We start from the raw sequence: 14,540 nt of genomic DNA on the forward strand, positions 1-14,540 counted from the left end.
CTGAAAGTTTGGCATCGATACGTCAAGTGGTTTGGAAGTTATTGCACAAAAACGGGAGAGGGGGGTATGAATAGCCCCCCCCAGTGGGGCGGGGGTTAAGGCCTAAAAAGGTGTCTATCTGATGCAGTTTTTCACGGCAAATCGAATGGTGCTATTTTTGTTTCCGTACGAGGCCTAGAACTTCAAAAAAAATCATTAAAAAAATTGTTTGTCGTGACGTCATAAAATGTTGAATAACTCCCACATTTTTGAACCAATTCTTCTAAAACTTGGTATGTATATGCACATAGACCACTTCTCTGACATGTATTCCATTTTTTTATACACTCAAAATTGTGGATTTTATTATCATTTCCCCCCCCCCAAAAAAAACAGTTTTTGGAAGAGAAAAAATTGGGCCAAAATCCAAAATTTTCAAAAAACCGAGATAGCCATTTGATAGGCAAAGTAGAATCACGTATAACCTTTTTTGTTACGTCTTGATTCTTTTAAAAATGAAGATGTTAGCGGCGTTTGAAATTTTTCGTTTTTCAGCCGAAAATGGCGAACATGACGTCACTAAAACGTCATTTTTTCAAAAATGTTCCGACGGATTTCGCTCAAATTTTCAGGAAACGTCTTAAATTGATGTATGATAAGGCACTGAAAATTTGACGTCGCTGGCGTGCCGCGTTTGAAGTTATTTGCGAAAAACGGGAGGGGGCAGATTCTGCCCTCCCCCCCAAAGGTGGTGTGTTGTTGTGTGTTTCTGGCGCACGAGCGCACCCGTGCCGCCGCCCCGGCTCGTGCCCGAGGCCTGAGTGCGCCCGTGTCGCCGCCGCCTGCCCCGGTCCGTAGCTGAGTGCGCCCGTGCCGCCGGCAGCTGATTGGGCCCGCCGGACGGCAAGACTGGCGCGGATAGGCAGAGACGACGCACGCCATTACGATTGTTTACTTCGTGATTAACGTAACGACTCAGGAAAGAGTTCTCGGAATAAATCTCGTTTAACTCAGTAAATACAACTCTTTCATTCGAACCGACCGAAACACAACAAAAGGGGCGCGGGTTAAAGATTGCTGTCTGACCATAATGGCTGTGCAGTATAGAGGGGCGCTTGTTTTGTACGCTGTCGATGATTTGGGTCGTTGAGATGCGCTGGTCCAATAAGTACATACATACAGGGTGATCCAAAAAATTTGGAACTCCTAACTTAAAATGTCTATAAGTCCGAAAATATTCACTTTATTGACAAATTGCGAACACCATTAGAAAGAGCATTAAATCCTCTATAAAACACGTCCAATTGGTGCATGTATGTTGTAAAGCATTGGCACACTATTATATTTTGGAATGAGCGTCAGAAAACTGAGTGAAACGAAATCGCCAAATGCTAACAATGCGCTGAAATCCGGTAGCACTCTATCTGTTGTCTTTTTGCGAATAACACCACATCCAAATTCAATTTTATTTCATAAAAGTTTACACAGAAGCACACAGTGGAACAGATATAGGTACACGCGTCCTAGCTTCCGCTGTTCATCCCAGCATGTGCTCAACGCGAGCTCCGTGGGCCGTCACGCAGGCCTGCAGTTGCTTGGGGACAGGTCCGACAGCGCGGACCAGCAGTCTTTGGGACAACTGGTCCCAGCAGGCCGTCAGCCTTTCCTTTCCTTACAATAGCACGTGAATAAGCTATTTTTATTCATGAACCTCCAACAAGCGACATGGTCAGAACAGCAAACCGTCAGTCACTGATTTGCGCATATTGTTCAAAACCGTTTCACTGAGTTTCGTGACACAAATTTTATAGGCATATGTCTAGGGCAATATTTATAATAATGATTAAGTTCAATCAACTTGGTTTTATAGAGAATTGAACGCTCTTTCAAATGGTGTTTGCAATTTGTCAATAAAGTGAGACTTTTCTGACTTAATGACATTTTAAGTTAGGGGTTCCAATTTTTTTGGATCACCCTGTATATACCTAGTGCTCACCGGTTAGGCAGTGCTCAGCATATTCTGGCGCCGCCTGCCGGGCAGCAGATGTTACGTTTGGGCTGCATCCATGGCCGAGGCCCGATGTCATCGGAGCTGATTGAAGAACTCCAGTGCTGTATTTACCGATCACAACTAGCCATTTCCCTTCAGTGATGTCATGAAACCTCTGCCACGGAGCGCCACGGTGGCCTGTATCTCTGCATGCATTGGCTCACAGTTGATGGAATTACCAGCCGCGCTAACGCTGTGCTATTAATTTCTCCCAATAGATATAATTTGTGTCAGTTGCCGCACGGTTATTGACATTAGCATGGCTGAGCGATGAGCTGTTTTCCATATCGTTCGTCATATCTCGTTGGAAGCCAATCGAGCTGTGACTGGGCCTCGGCGCTAACGGCTCAGCCCGGGAACAGCCAACTTATAATGGCGCGCGGAGGTGGCCGGCGCGCGGCGGAATAGCCGACTTTTCCGCCGACCGGGTCTGAATTACCGCTGACGCCCGACGGTCTCTGGTAAGGTCGAGGCCGCCACGCCAGCGCTGTGTTGCACCAGCGAGAACGCCAGACTGGTTAATGGATATTGAAGTGCCAAGATGATACACTGAGATTTGGTTGACTAAACTGCAGCTAAACTTCCCGAATTCTAACAATCTTACGCTAATTGCAATGTCGCCGGAATTTATTACGACTTAAAACATCACAATGTTTTTAAATACTGTAACATGAGTTTCGCTGACCAGACACATTGTCGTTGACCAATCACGTAGCAAAATGCAATTGGGAATGGAATCGGTTTGCTTTGGGGAATTATTTCAGTGTTAGTTCTCTCGCCCTTTAAATAAATCTTACACTACCGCAGTATATTACCTATGGATCAGTGGTCGGGTTTGGCTGCCAGCTCATTGGGTATCGGCTCCCCGGGGAGAGCCGGCTGTCTCAAACAGCAGGCTCTGGAGGCGACAGCCCGACTAATCTTGCCGGCTCAGAGAGCGGCCACCCCTCCGAGTGGTAGAACAGATCGGTCCGAGCCTCCCCTGTGGCACGGAGCCCCGCTCCTGATCAGGAAATAATGGTCATGGGCTCCAGCGTGGCGTGAAATACACGTCACCGCAAGCCCCATTAATGTAGCAGGTTTTTTGTAGTGCGATACACCACAAATATGGTATGCAAGGTATGTACTCAAGGAACTAAAAATGCATTCGACATCCTTGCTTAATTTTTTCCCTATAGATAAATGTTTCGGTATATCACCATGATATGGGAAGCAAGGCAGCTGGTATCATTACCAATACAAAGTGTTTTGTGGCTTTCATGCGATGAGGCTGGCGACTTCTATTAGATTTATTGGACCAGCATGTCTAGATAAATACGTTTTAAAGTTGGAATCGTTTCAACTCCGGAAATGTGCTCTCGGGCGATTTCCAGTTGCCACAACAGTGGTAAACTTCTAGGATGTGGACAAATGTGTCCACTTTTTCGTATTCTCTTGCGCGGAGGGAACTCATTGAAGTGGAAACTAGGGCCGGAGACGGCCTATATCTCGGAGGCCAGCGACCACTGCCAGCCGTGCTCCTGGTGGAACGGCCGCCGCTAGGGCCCGGGTAGTGGATCATATCGCGGGGATAGAGGCACGGTAGTCGTCAGGGCGGTGGTTTGCGGCGACGGCCTGCAGCTGGCCGAACTAATACTGCTTTGGCTCTGGTCTGGCTCATGAGCTCTGTAGTCTGAATTGAACAATTATTAAAACAAATAATTGAAATGCGTTTAATTCGCTTAAAGATACATATTGCGATTTAGTGCAACTACTCCTTAAAAATATGCCCGAATCGCATCATGCTGTTCCGTTCTAATTAATTTCATCGCATCTCCGCTTTCATCAGTTATGCTAGTCGGTCGTCGGTTTAAAGGCGAGCAGGCTGACGGGGATGACGTATTCATGGCCAGTGTAGCGATTTCAGATTCAATTCAGATTAGGCCGGCTCAGGCGTATGGCCGGACTGATTCTATTGCCGTGGGTATGCGGTCCTAACTCTCGGCCGGGTGCTATGCAGCGCGCGCGGACCGCCACTCGCCAGTCGGGTCAGGCGGACCGAGATCGGCCGGGAGTGGCGGCAGCTGCCGGTTACAATCTTATAAAGTGGCCATCAGTTCACGTTACTGTATGGCCGCTCTTAAACTGTGCTGCTTGCCGACAGCTGAAACAGGAAACCGCCAGCCGAAAACCGCAGTAAACAATGCAAATAGTTATGCGTTAACCCGGCAGGCGGTGGGCCTACCAGCCACCTTCCGCGCGGTGGGGGGGGGGGCACTTTTTGCCCCCCCCCGTATCTCCGAAACTACTGGACGGATCCGGAAAATTCAAACGGCGTTCGATAGCCCTGTCAAATTTGTTGAGGGAAACCAAATTTCATTGACCTCGGGGTCACCGATGACGTCACAGGTCATGTCAAAGATAAAATGTTTCACCGTTCACGGGGCTTCTAGGGAAAGCGCTATAACAAAGAGTAAAACGCATTTTGTCGAAAATCAGCGATAAGGCGTCAGTTGTCTAGTACATATGTTGCTATTAGAGGTCACTGGTCATACCAGGTCAGGTCACAGGTCAGGTCACCAAAGGTCACCAAGGGTCACCACATGAGCCCAACTTTACTAAGGTTATGCGATGCATGTTTTATGGCCAGTTTTTCATTTCCAACTCAATGGTGTTGGTTATAAGACCATCAGGTACGGTTTAGGTCACTTTCTGGTGGAGGTCAGGTCAAGGTCAGGTCAAAAAAGGTCAAATTTCAAAGTTGATATTTTTTGCATAAAATGGGTATCGATTCGATGCAGCTCGTCACGGGGAGTCTAATGGTGGTCTTTGTTTTGCGCTACGAGGTCTAGAATTGCTAAAAATTGAGTTTGAAAATTTGACGTCATCAATTTTGAACAGTTTTTTCGCTATAACTTGGCCAAAAAAGAGGTATCGATTTCAAATTTGGGATGTAGATAGAAGGCGGTAGGGGCTATCACATATATTCCGGTTTTTTCGAAATTCAAAAAAACTTTTTGGATTTTTAGGCTATTATATTCAAAAAATCTATTTTTTGATTTTTGGGGGTCAAAATCCAAAAAAGTCGAAAAACCGAAATAGCAGTTTTGTAGCCCTCTTAATTCCACACCTTTTATGTCTGAAACATTTTTCTGTATCTCTAAAGCTGTAGGTCTGATAGCTCTTCCCGCGAAACCTTTTTTTGGGTCGAAAATGGCAAAAATGACGTCACTCTGACGTCATTAGCGGCCAACCTATCATAGCCTTTGGAAAAATTTTTGGTCACCATGTGCGCTAGCTGCTCCCGGGAGGGTACTGAAAGTTTGGTGACGATCGGCGCAGCGGTTCTCGAGATATATCGAAAAAAACTAAAGGGGGGGGCAAAAAAAAATGCCCCCCCCCACCGCCTGGAAGGTTAAAGAGGTTATAATTGATGTCATTGACATTGTGTCAGGGCTCCTTTGGAGACTATAATTCCACGCTGGGCCGTGGGCTATGCATTAGTCTATCTCATGTAATCTAGTTATCAAACCGATGGTCAGCTTAGGGTGTAGCATTACTCAAAATCCCGATGACACAGCAGACCAAACGTCTTGGCCTTAGCCTGACTTTGTTCGGTGACCACAAGGACAGCTTGTATAGCTACATATATTTTATGTGGCATCCTTGGCCGTTGGGTGCCTGGAACTGGGTTCCCGCTGCAGGCAGTGCTGACAGATCGAACTCCATCGCGAAGCCCTGAAACGCCTGCTCTTAGTTTGTCGACCGTCTCCTCTCTCAGCGTTTTCCTGCTTTTAGCGGTTGACGTTCCCATTGCTCACGTTTCCCTGTTTTGCCGAGCACAGCGGGCTGCGCGTCGTTTACGGATCTGTCGTGTGGTTATGGCTCTGAATTGAATCTCCTCAGCATTGAACGATCAGCAGAAACGGAGAATCCCGCAATCGGATAGTCAGTAGAACGAAACGAGCCCCCATTTACGAAATGTGTCGTGGACCTCAAACATACCGACCGATCATGCAAATTGTGAGCAAGCTATCTTTTAAATGTATTGCCAGTAGTATCCATCTTTTTAATGATAAATTCCTGGTACATTCTGAGAGAAATTTACCTAAATCCTGGGAAGACACCATGACATCTGTAAGTTTAGAGCTAACTTATCAAAGATCAGTTGGAGGCTCCTGTGGGATCATGATCTGCCAACCGGCAACCACTGACCTGTCATTTATGCAATAAATCAGCTTTGTTTGCTAACATTGAAATGAGAGCACTGAAGAGAAAAATGAAAAACAATAAACCTCACCCCAAAGTGACCTTGACTCGGAGTTCTTTTCTGCAGCTGAGGATTGATTTGCAATCTGTGTCAGCAGTTTTTATTCGGGCCGACTGCCGTCAGCTAACGGGGACGGCGGCCGGCCGGCGGTGCCTGCCCACTGATGCATTATCGATGGCCATCACGACTATCGGTCCATCCAACCTGGCCCGCCTCGCCCGCCGGGTGTCTCCCCTCCCCTCCCCTCCCCTCCCCCGCCGCTCTCCCGGCGGGGGCAGTGCCCCAGGCGAGCCCGGTCGGCCGCCGCGCTGCCTCCCGTTATCGGTCCAAGTCTCAGTCCGGCGTGCGCTCGCCGAGGGGAAAGGGCTGTAATCTGCCAAGGTAATGGAATTCGCCCTGCGATACCATTGATTCTCCTATGCGGGGAAGGGCCTGGGGCCGCGTTGATTGATGGTGATTCGCGCCATTAGCCGTGCTGGGCGGCGGCTGAGGTATGGTGCAGGTCCTGAGTGGGCGCGCTAAATGAATTATCGTATGCACCATTGATGCTCTGACACCACACAGAGGACCTGCCGGCGGCCTCGCGGAGTGCAGCTTTTAGTGGCTATTAGTGTTCTTTATTGATGAGACACTCTTAAAAAAATATGCTCAATACTCAGCAAGTCAACAGTCTTGGTAAGGTTTCCTCCTAGTCAGAACAGATATCTACAAATGCTTGCTTTGACTATATTTTTGTAGACTTCTGTTTGCTTTTTATATTGAAAAGGAAAGGAAAGAAGACTTGTGCTGTTGTTTAGCTTTTATTCCTTAGCAAGAAACTGACGTAAGCTTAACACGCGCAGTGGAAGGGTTGCGAGTACTACGCCCAGTGGAAGGGGGGGGGCGGATGTCGCCCCCCCCCTAAGATCTCAGCTCCCACTGGAGCTAGAAAGACGAAATTTGGAGGGTAGGTGGGGGCTATGGGGAACTCTGTTGTGTGTGAATTTCATGACCCTAGGTCAATATCTTCAAGGTCAAATGAGGTCAAATGTGGTCAAATCTGCCATATTAGCGACTTTTTTGCGTTTACACGCCGATACCTCAAAAAGTTACCGGCCGATTTTTTTAAATCTTTCATTATATGAAAGAGCAAACATTTGTGAGTATGTATGGTGAATTTCTAGATAATCCAACAATAAATATGGCAGTTAGAAGCCTGATAAGGGTAAGATGTCGTCGGCTGAAGCGGCATCGGCCGACGCGGGAAACGCGGCAATCACAATTTTGTGTTTACACACTCATAACTCAAGTTGTTACCGGCCGATTTTCAAAATTCTTTGACCATATGATTGCCTGTACATTTCTCAGTCTTCTCACCGAATTTGACGCGAATCTAATATAATCAGCGGTAAGGAGCGCGATGTAAAGACGGAACCGTCCCGCCCCGGCACAGTCTACAATTCAGGCGGCGCGTAACGGCTAGCGCCGGCCGCCGCGCCGCCGCGCCGCCGCGGCGGCAGGATGTTTGACTTTACACCGCTATTACTAGAAAAGTTGTGAACCGATTTTCTTACTTTTTGCACGAGAAGATCCGCAATTCAATTCTGGACAGGTAGCCGAAATTTCACATTGATATTATGCTTGCGGCGCGAGTTATTGGCGAAAAACAGGAGGGGTGGGCGAAATCCGCCCCCCCTTCCACTGCGCGTGTTAACATTATGCTCTGTGCCTAAGGCCTATGTGCTTAAAGAAGGCTGACGCATACTTTTTCCGCATTCAGGAAATCGCATGCGAGAGCTCATTCAAATGCAATATAATTCTGCTCGCATCAATCGCATGCGGGAGGTGCGTGCGATTGGTGCGAGCGTGCTTTTCATGTATATGAAAAGGCTCTCACATACGATTTCATGACTGCGGAAAGAGTCTGTTTTAGGCTTAAGATGTATTTTTGCACTCGCATAATTTTCCATCATGATTTAATCAGAAGATGTCATAACGCCCATCATTTATGAAGCAGACGTAAACTTGGCTCAAGTTCATTTTAGCCGTTTTCACGACGAATGCACCTAATTTCCGGCGAATGCACCTAATTTGACCAAATCCGCACCTAATCTCTTTTACAGCAAATATCTTCATTTTATGAATTTATTTCAGTGTCCTAATCGATGATGCTCTCTGATAATATGACAAAGCAGGCATATAAGCAATTAGTGCAACCCTAGCTGATAGCTACTAAGAGACACACTGAACTTTATTTCACCAAATCTGCACTAAATCTGCACCAGGTGTGCACCAAATGTGTACCAGATGGCCGTCGTGAAAACGGCTATTGTACCTGTACAATGTACTGCAAGTTACGCATTTATAATTCATGCATTTAATGTTGATATATTTTGAATTGTCAATGTCCCGCATCTTTCCATTAATCAATGTCCCGAATACGTTGTCAAAAGGCAGCAAGTAACTATATGCCAGAGAACATTTACATTTATTATCGTTCATGAATAATTCCATTGAGTTACTGTATCCTGCAATGGTTCTGGGAAGAGGAAATGCATCGTTGAACGTCAATTATTTCACTAACTAACATCTTTTTTTCAAGAATGAAACCCGTTGCGTAATGAAACATGCGATAAGTTCGAGGCAGACTTATTGGCTGGGTGCACTTAGATGGACAGCTGTCATTAACATGAGATTTGTGAGGGACTTTTGATGGTGGACAGACGTTTTCTTTCAGAACATAGCTCTGATGGAAACTTACATGCAAAAAATTACCGCACTTTTTTCTTTTGTGAGTTCTCTCTAGCTATTAATGTCTTCGGCCTTTCTCCACGGACATTTAAGTGCTACAACATAATCATTCATGATAATATCATTTTGATTTAGTATTACGATCTGAGCCTTGCTTCTTTGACTCGACTATTGTTTCATTTCAGACAGTTTCTTTCAAGCATGTTCTCCAGTGTTGAACTGTGGAAACCCTGTGGAGTGTGGAGTTGCATGTTTCCTCATATGCTAAGCTCCATTCAGCACAATTTATGGATCTGCTGAAGCTTTCTTGTGGCGTCTGAACTCTGAAGACGCTGAAAAAGGTGCCGTATTTTTTACCTACCTATCCATGTATAAACCACCAATCAATGTGATGTATGCACTCACGTCCTCTGGTAAATAAATCCCGGTCTCTCTCCTGGCTCCTACGGTATCTGCCGGATGCGTTCCCGTCCAGCGCCGGACGGCTGGACGTTGGCGATGTGTCCCCGGGGACGGCACGGCCCGGGTGTCAGGTGATGGATGGGTCGTCCCGACCGCTTCCGCACGCCACTACGGCGACCAGATGGACGTGTCACGGTTTGAGGCATCGGCACTGGGCGGAACACGATGATGAATCGCAGCCCAGTCGGAGCCAATCTGTGGCCAATACGGCAGGGGGTCCTCGCATTTCTGCAGAGAATGTGTCGTTACGTTGGTTGGTCAGATGGTAAATGTTTTTGTGTTGACAAATCCTGTCTACTGGGTCATTTGGGATGGTAGGAAAGGGACCTTCTATTGTTGAGCTGTTCCCATGCGGGATATACATTTACAATAGAGATGGAGACGGAACTTTTTCACTGGGAGGGCTAAGGTTGACAAGGAGAATACCCAGTGTCACGAAAATAAAAAGTTAGGAGAATATCTTGCAGCAAACCTGTAACCACGATGAAAATTTTGAAATATATGTTTTGTTGTCGTTGCATGGTCAACAATCATAGATATTGTTTTCTTTTTTATCAGTTTCGTATTCCTGGCCCCACGCTGAGTGCTTTGAAGCCTGTCAGTTCAGAACAGTAACCATCTCACCATACTGCTCGGCGCTCGCTGACTCCCACCCACCAGGCCCCAGCTGACCTGACCAATCCGCTCACGGTCCCCACACCGCACCTATCTCTGACAGCGCCGCTCGGTTCGCAGATTCTGCTGGTCAACATCACGGCCATCAACGCGTTCACGCTGGTGTACCGGCGGCGGGCGCTGGACTTTGGCGTCGGCGACCGTCGCCTGCTGCTGTACGTGTACGGCGTGCCCTGCGTGCTGGCCGTCAGCCTGGCGGCCGCCGGTCAGCTCGGACCCAGCGGCGCCTTGTGAGTACCAATAACCGGCGCCATTCCGGCGCACTGGGCACGAATGGCCACCGGGGGCGTTTGTTCCGTGACCCGCGCTGATCGAGTGGGTGTGGAAGGGGTGACGGAGAGGGAAGGAGGGGAAGGCACGGGCGCGCTCCGCTGGTCGCCAGGAGACGGTCCGGGCGCGAACGACCTCCATTCCCTCTACATAGTCTCAGGGGTCTGCTGTTAGCCAGATGAGCTTCGCCGAAGACGGGCGATTTAATTAGAGAGTGTGGGCGGCCGCAGCCCTAGACAAGCTGTGTTCCACCCCCACGCGGTCCTGCTTTCTCCGAACGCGCTGAGATGTTCGGCGATCACAGGGTGCATATCGGACGACAGCGTCAGTTTAAAGTAGTATCAGTTGCCGGGCTGTTTTTGGAGTCCGAAAAGCTTTTAAAGGTATGAGGAAGGTTACTGAGCCTTTACGGTTTGCAGTAGGCGTTCTTGGTCAATTCTGGGCTAACGCTTTACAAGCTAGACTGTTATGTGGATAAACGCCGTTAATTAAAACCACAAAGCCCTCCAACTCATGATGAATTTATGCTAATTTTTGCATTTAAAACGTTATCATACCTAAAATTAGAGGGTTCCAGTTTCCAAATCGCTGCAGACATCATGGTTATGGTCATATGACAATGCGGACCCGAACAGCTCTTTTTTATTTTAATGCCAGAACACAATCATCTAAAAATTCCACAACATTTTCGAGTGAGATATGTCAATTATTTTTACTCTAAATAATAATTATTTCTTATTTTGACACAATGTGGCTATGAGATACTTTCACATTTTTAATCAAAATATATAAATCTTTCTTCACTGACCTGAGAGAATATTGATTTTTATACATCGCCGCCTTTAACTCACTGTCACAAAATTCCGAATGTCATAACCCTCGCCCCGTTGGGGGGGGCCATTTTGGCCCCCCCTGTGGTTTTTCCTGAATAGCAAGAAAACGGCGGCGCGCAGCGCCGCCAAATTTTCAGTACCTTCCCGGGCATCAATTTGACACCTTCACACAAAATTTCAAGTCTTAGGTCACCTTAGGTCAGGAGTTATTGAGGTCAAACTGAGGTCATGTTCGAGCAAAAATGAGCAAAAAACATGCAATCTTGAAACGCTCACCAAATCTACAGTTATCAAGCAATTTCAAAGTTCTTTATATGGTCTAGTAGACAAAAAGCGGCGCTACAAAACTGCTATCTCGGATTTTCAAAATTTTGGGTTTTTGACCCCTAAAAATTCAAAAAATTGATTTTTTTAGAAAAACTTTGAAAAAATCCAAAATTTTTCCGAATTTCGAAAAAAACCGGAATATATGTGATAGTGCCTGCGCTCTTCTATATACATACCAAATTTCAGATCGATATCTCGTTTTTTGGCCAAGTTATAGCGAAAAAACTGTTCAAAAATGATGACGTCAAATTTTTGAACTCAATTTTTAGCGATTCTAGACCTCGTACGGCAAAACAAAGACCACCATTGAACTCCCCGTGACGAGCTGCATCGATTCGATACCCATTTTATGCAAAAATATCAACTTTGAAATTTGACCTAATTTGACCTGACCTTGACCTGACCTTGACCTGACCTTCACCAAAACGTGACCTAGGCTGGCCCCAAAGGCTGCCTGACCCACATAATCGCATTTGTCATGTGAAATGGACCATAAAACATGTATCACACGACACTTTCATATTGTGACCCCCCAGTGACCTGACCTCTGTGACCTGACCTGGTATCAGTGACCTCAAATAGCAAAATATGTGTTTGAAGAACATTTCCCCATCGATGATTTTCAATGAAATGCATTTTACTCGATTTTACAACGCATTTCTTGAAATGCCTGTAAACGGTGAAAATTTGACCTTTGACCTGATCTGTGACGTCATCGGTTTGACCTAGGTCAATAAAATTGGGTCACAAGGTAGTTCCCTGATAGGGCTATCCAACACCGTTTGCTGCTTGTCGCTAGGTTGCGTGGTTCTCGAGATCTTAGGGGGGGGGCCAAAATGGCCCCCCCCCAACGGGGCGCGTTGCTCGGCAGAGCCCAACGGGGCGCGGGATAAATATGCAGCTGAATTCTATTTTGAGCGTCAAGGTATCGCCTCAGCATTATGAGAATGCCAGGCAAGCGGAATTATGAATGATTCGTTCTCTGCCATAGCCGTACAATGGAAACAATGCACTACAATGGACCTGAGTCCCATACATCAGATGTGTCCCACACCGTGAATGAAGTATAATGTCAGACGACTGGCCAAACTGCATAGCTCGCTGACGGTGCACTCTCTCCGTTCGATCCGAAACCAAACGGGAGCCCGGCGCCGCCACGACCCCCAGAAACAAACATTTATAATGAAGCCCCTGCTGACGCGAGCGGCGGGGGGAGGGCGGGAGGGAGTGAACTGGACTCAGTAACCTGTGCGGGAAACTTCCGGAGTAAGAGCGAGGTCTAAAACGATTGACTATTGGGATTTATAATGCAGCAAGGTAATTCGAAGGAAGTCGATACGGGGATGGTCAATCGTCGGACTGATTTTGAGCTGATTAATTTGGAGAAACTTGATGAAACAGCAATGAAACTGAAAGAGCTAGTGAACTGTCGCCAGCCTACTCAGCCCATGGTGGGCGCCTGTGCAATACGAGTACATATGTGCGTTGTCTTTCCACTACCTAATGCATTACATTGCGCTCTTTACCCTTGCCCTTACACTACATTATTTGTCTAGAAATAATGAATCATCGCGCCTCTCGGTATGCGACTGATCTTCATCGTCCGTGCCATCCAGCAATTGGCGTGAGGCGTGCCTGCGGTGTATCAGAGTGATGTACGGGTAAGGCCATTGTGATACCGACTGCAGTGCCCATGTAGCCGTGTGTTGGTGTAGGCGCCGCCGACCCTGTCGCTGGGCACTCGTCCAATTGGCGCCGCCAGTTGGGTGGCATGTTCGACCCCTCCTTCCCTGGACCTGGTGACGCCCACCTGGCAACGGCGGCACTTGGACAGCAGTGAGCCGTGTTACGCCGCCGCCCTCACGGCAGTGAGCCGAGTCACACAGCCGCCCTCACGGCAGTGAGCCGGGTCGCACTGCTGCACGCACGGCTAACAGTTTTATCGGTGGAAACTGTGAACAGTCAGACGGCTGAAATGTTACGTATTTGAAAAAAAAAACTTTGTGTATTTAATGCTATGAATCGAGACATACATATATGGCGAAAATACGTTTCACTCCTTTTATAAAATAAGTAAGTGTTCAAAGGGTAATTTTACTTATAAACACATCTAATGCAGGAAAAGCAAATGAGCAACGTTAATTAAAGGTCAGCTTAGTCAATGTAGTTTAACAATTGTTTGTCACTAACCCATAAATGCTTGCTTCTTCCCACTAATATATCTTTACTTTTTATTCTGCTTAGTTGCTTGTGTGCACATGATAGATAAAAATATGGCTAACATGAGTGGTTTAGCTGTTATATTAGTCATGTCTAAATTGCGTTGTTTAAGCGCCTTCTGATTGAATCAAATCAATTTCCCGGTGCTAGAGTTATTTATTAAATCAATACCCGGCCGAAGGCTGGTTCCCGGCGGTCGCCTGACACGCTGCGATTACCGGTGGCGTCAGTTGGTACCGCTCGGAGGTGCGTGCTCACCCACTCACCCGCCGGCCGCCGCTGGCCGCGGCACGGCGGCGTGCACTCTGAAGGACGTCCAGCTGCGGAGCGCCCGCGTACGGATCTCGCGAGATTAAGCGGTAGGTTTTGCACTTTTAGATTTCTGGTTATATCTAAGAAACTAATCGATCTACGATGAAGCCATTTTACACCATGGCCGGCTTGTTACCCAACAAGTTGATCGCATCTTCAACACTTAAAAGCTTAAGACGACGAAGATATAGCCTGAAGTACACTAAATTTTCTAAGTGCAAAACCTACCGCTAAAACCCGCGAGACCTGTACCTCGGCTGGTCACGCCAAAGGACACTCACTCCGCAGGGCCTGAGTACCTCCGCAGCTCACACCATAAGACGCTCAGTGCCCACTCACATCAACGAATACACACACCAAACAACACTCAGTCACACTAAAGGACAATCACTGACACTAAAGGACACTCACTCATGCCGTATTAGGACACTCA

The 14,540-nt window shown here is 47.1% G+C and overlaps 1 protein-coding gene across 1 annotated transcript in view; it reads left to right on the plus strand.

The window, feature by feature from the left end:
• The window catches only part of LOC122392982, an 84,411-nt gene extending 74,032 nt beyond the window's left edge, over positions 1-10,379 (plus strand). The window contains exon 4 of the mRNA XM_043388388.1: positions 10,206-10,379. Within this exon, the coding sequence (XP_043244323.1) occupies positions 10,206-10,379 (174 nt within the window). The remainder of the gene's footprint in view (positions 1-10,205) is intronic.
• The last annotated feature ends 4,161 nt before the right edge of the window (positions 10,380-14,540 follow it).

Source organism: Amphibalanus amphitrite, unplaced genomic scaffold (genome assembly GCF_019059575.1).
Source record: "Amphibalanus amphitrite isolate SeventyFive unplaced genomic scaffold, NRLGWU_Aamphi_draft 000510F_arrow, whole genome shotgun sequence".
In the NCBI taxonomy this organism is placed as follows: Eukaryota; Metazoa; Arthropoda; class Thecostraca; order Balanomorpha; family Balanidae; genus Amphibalanus; species Amphibalanus amphitrite.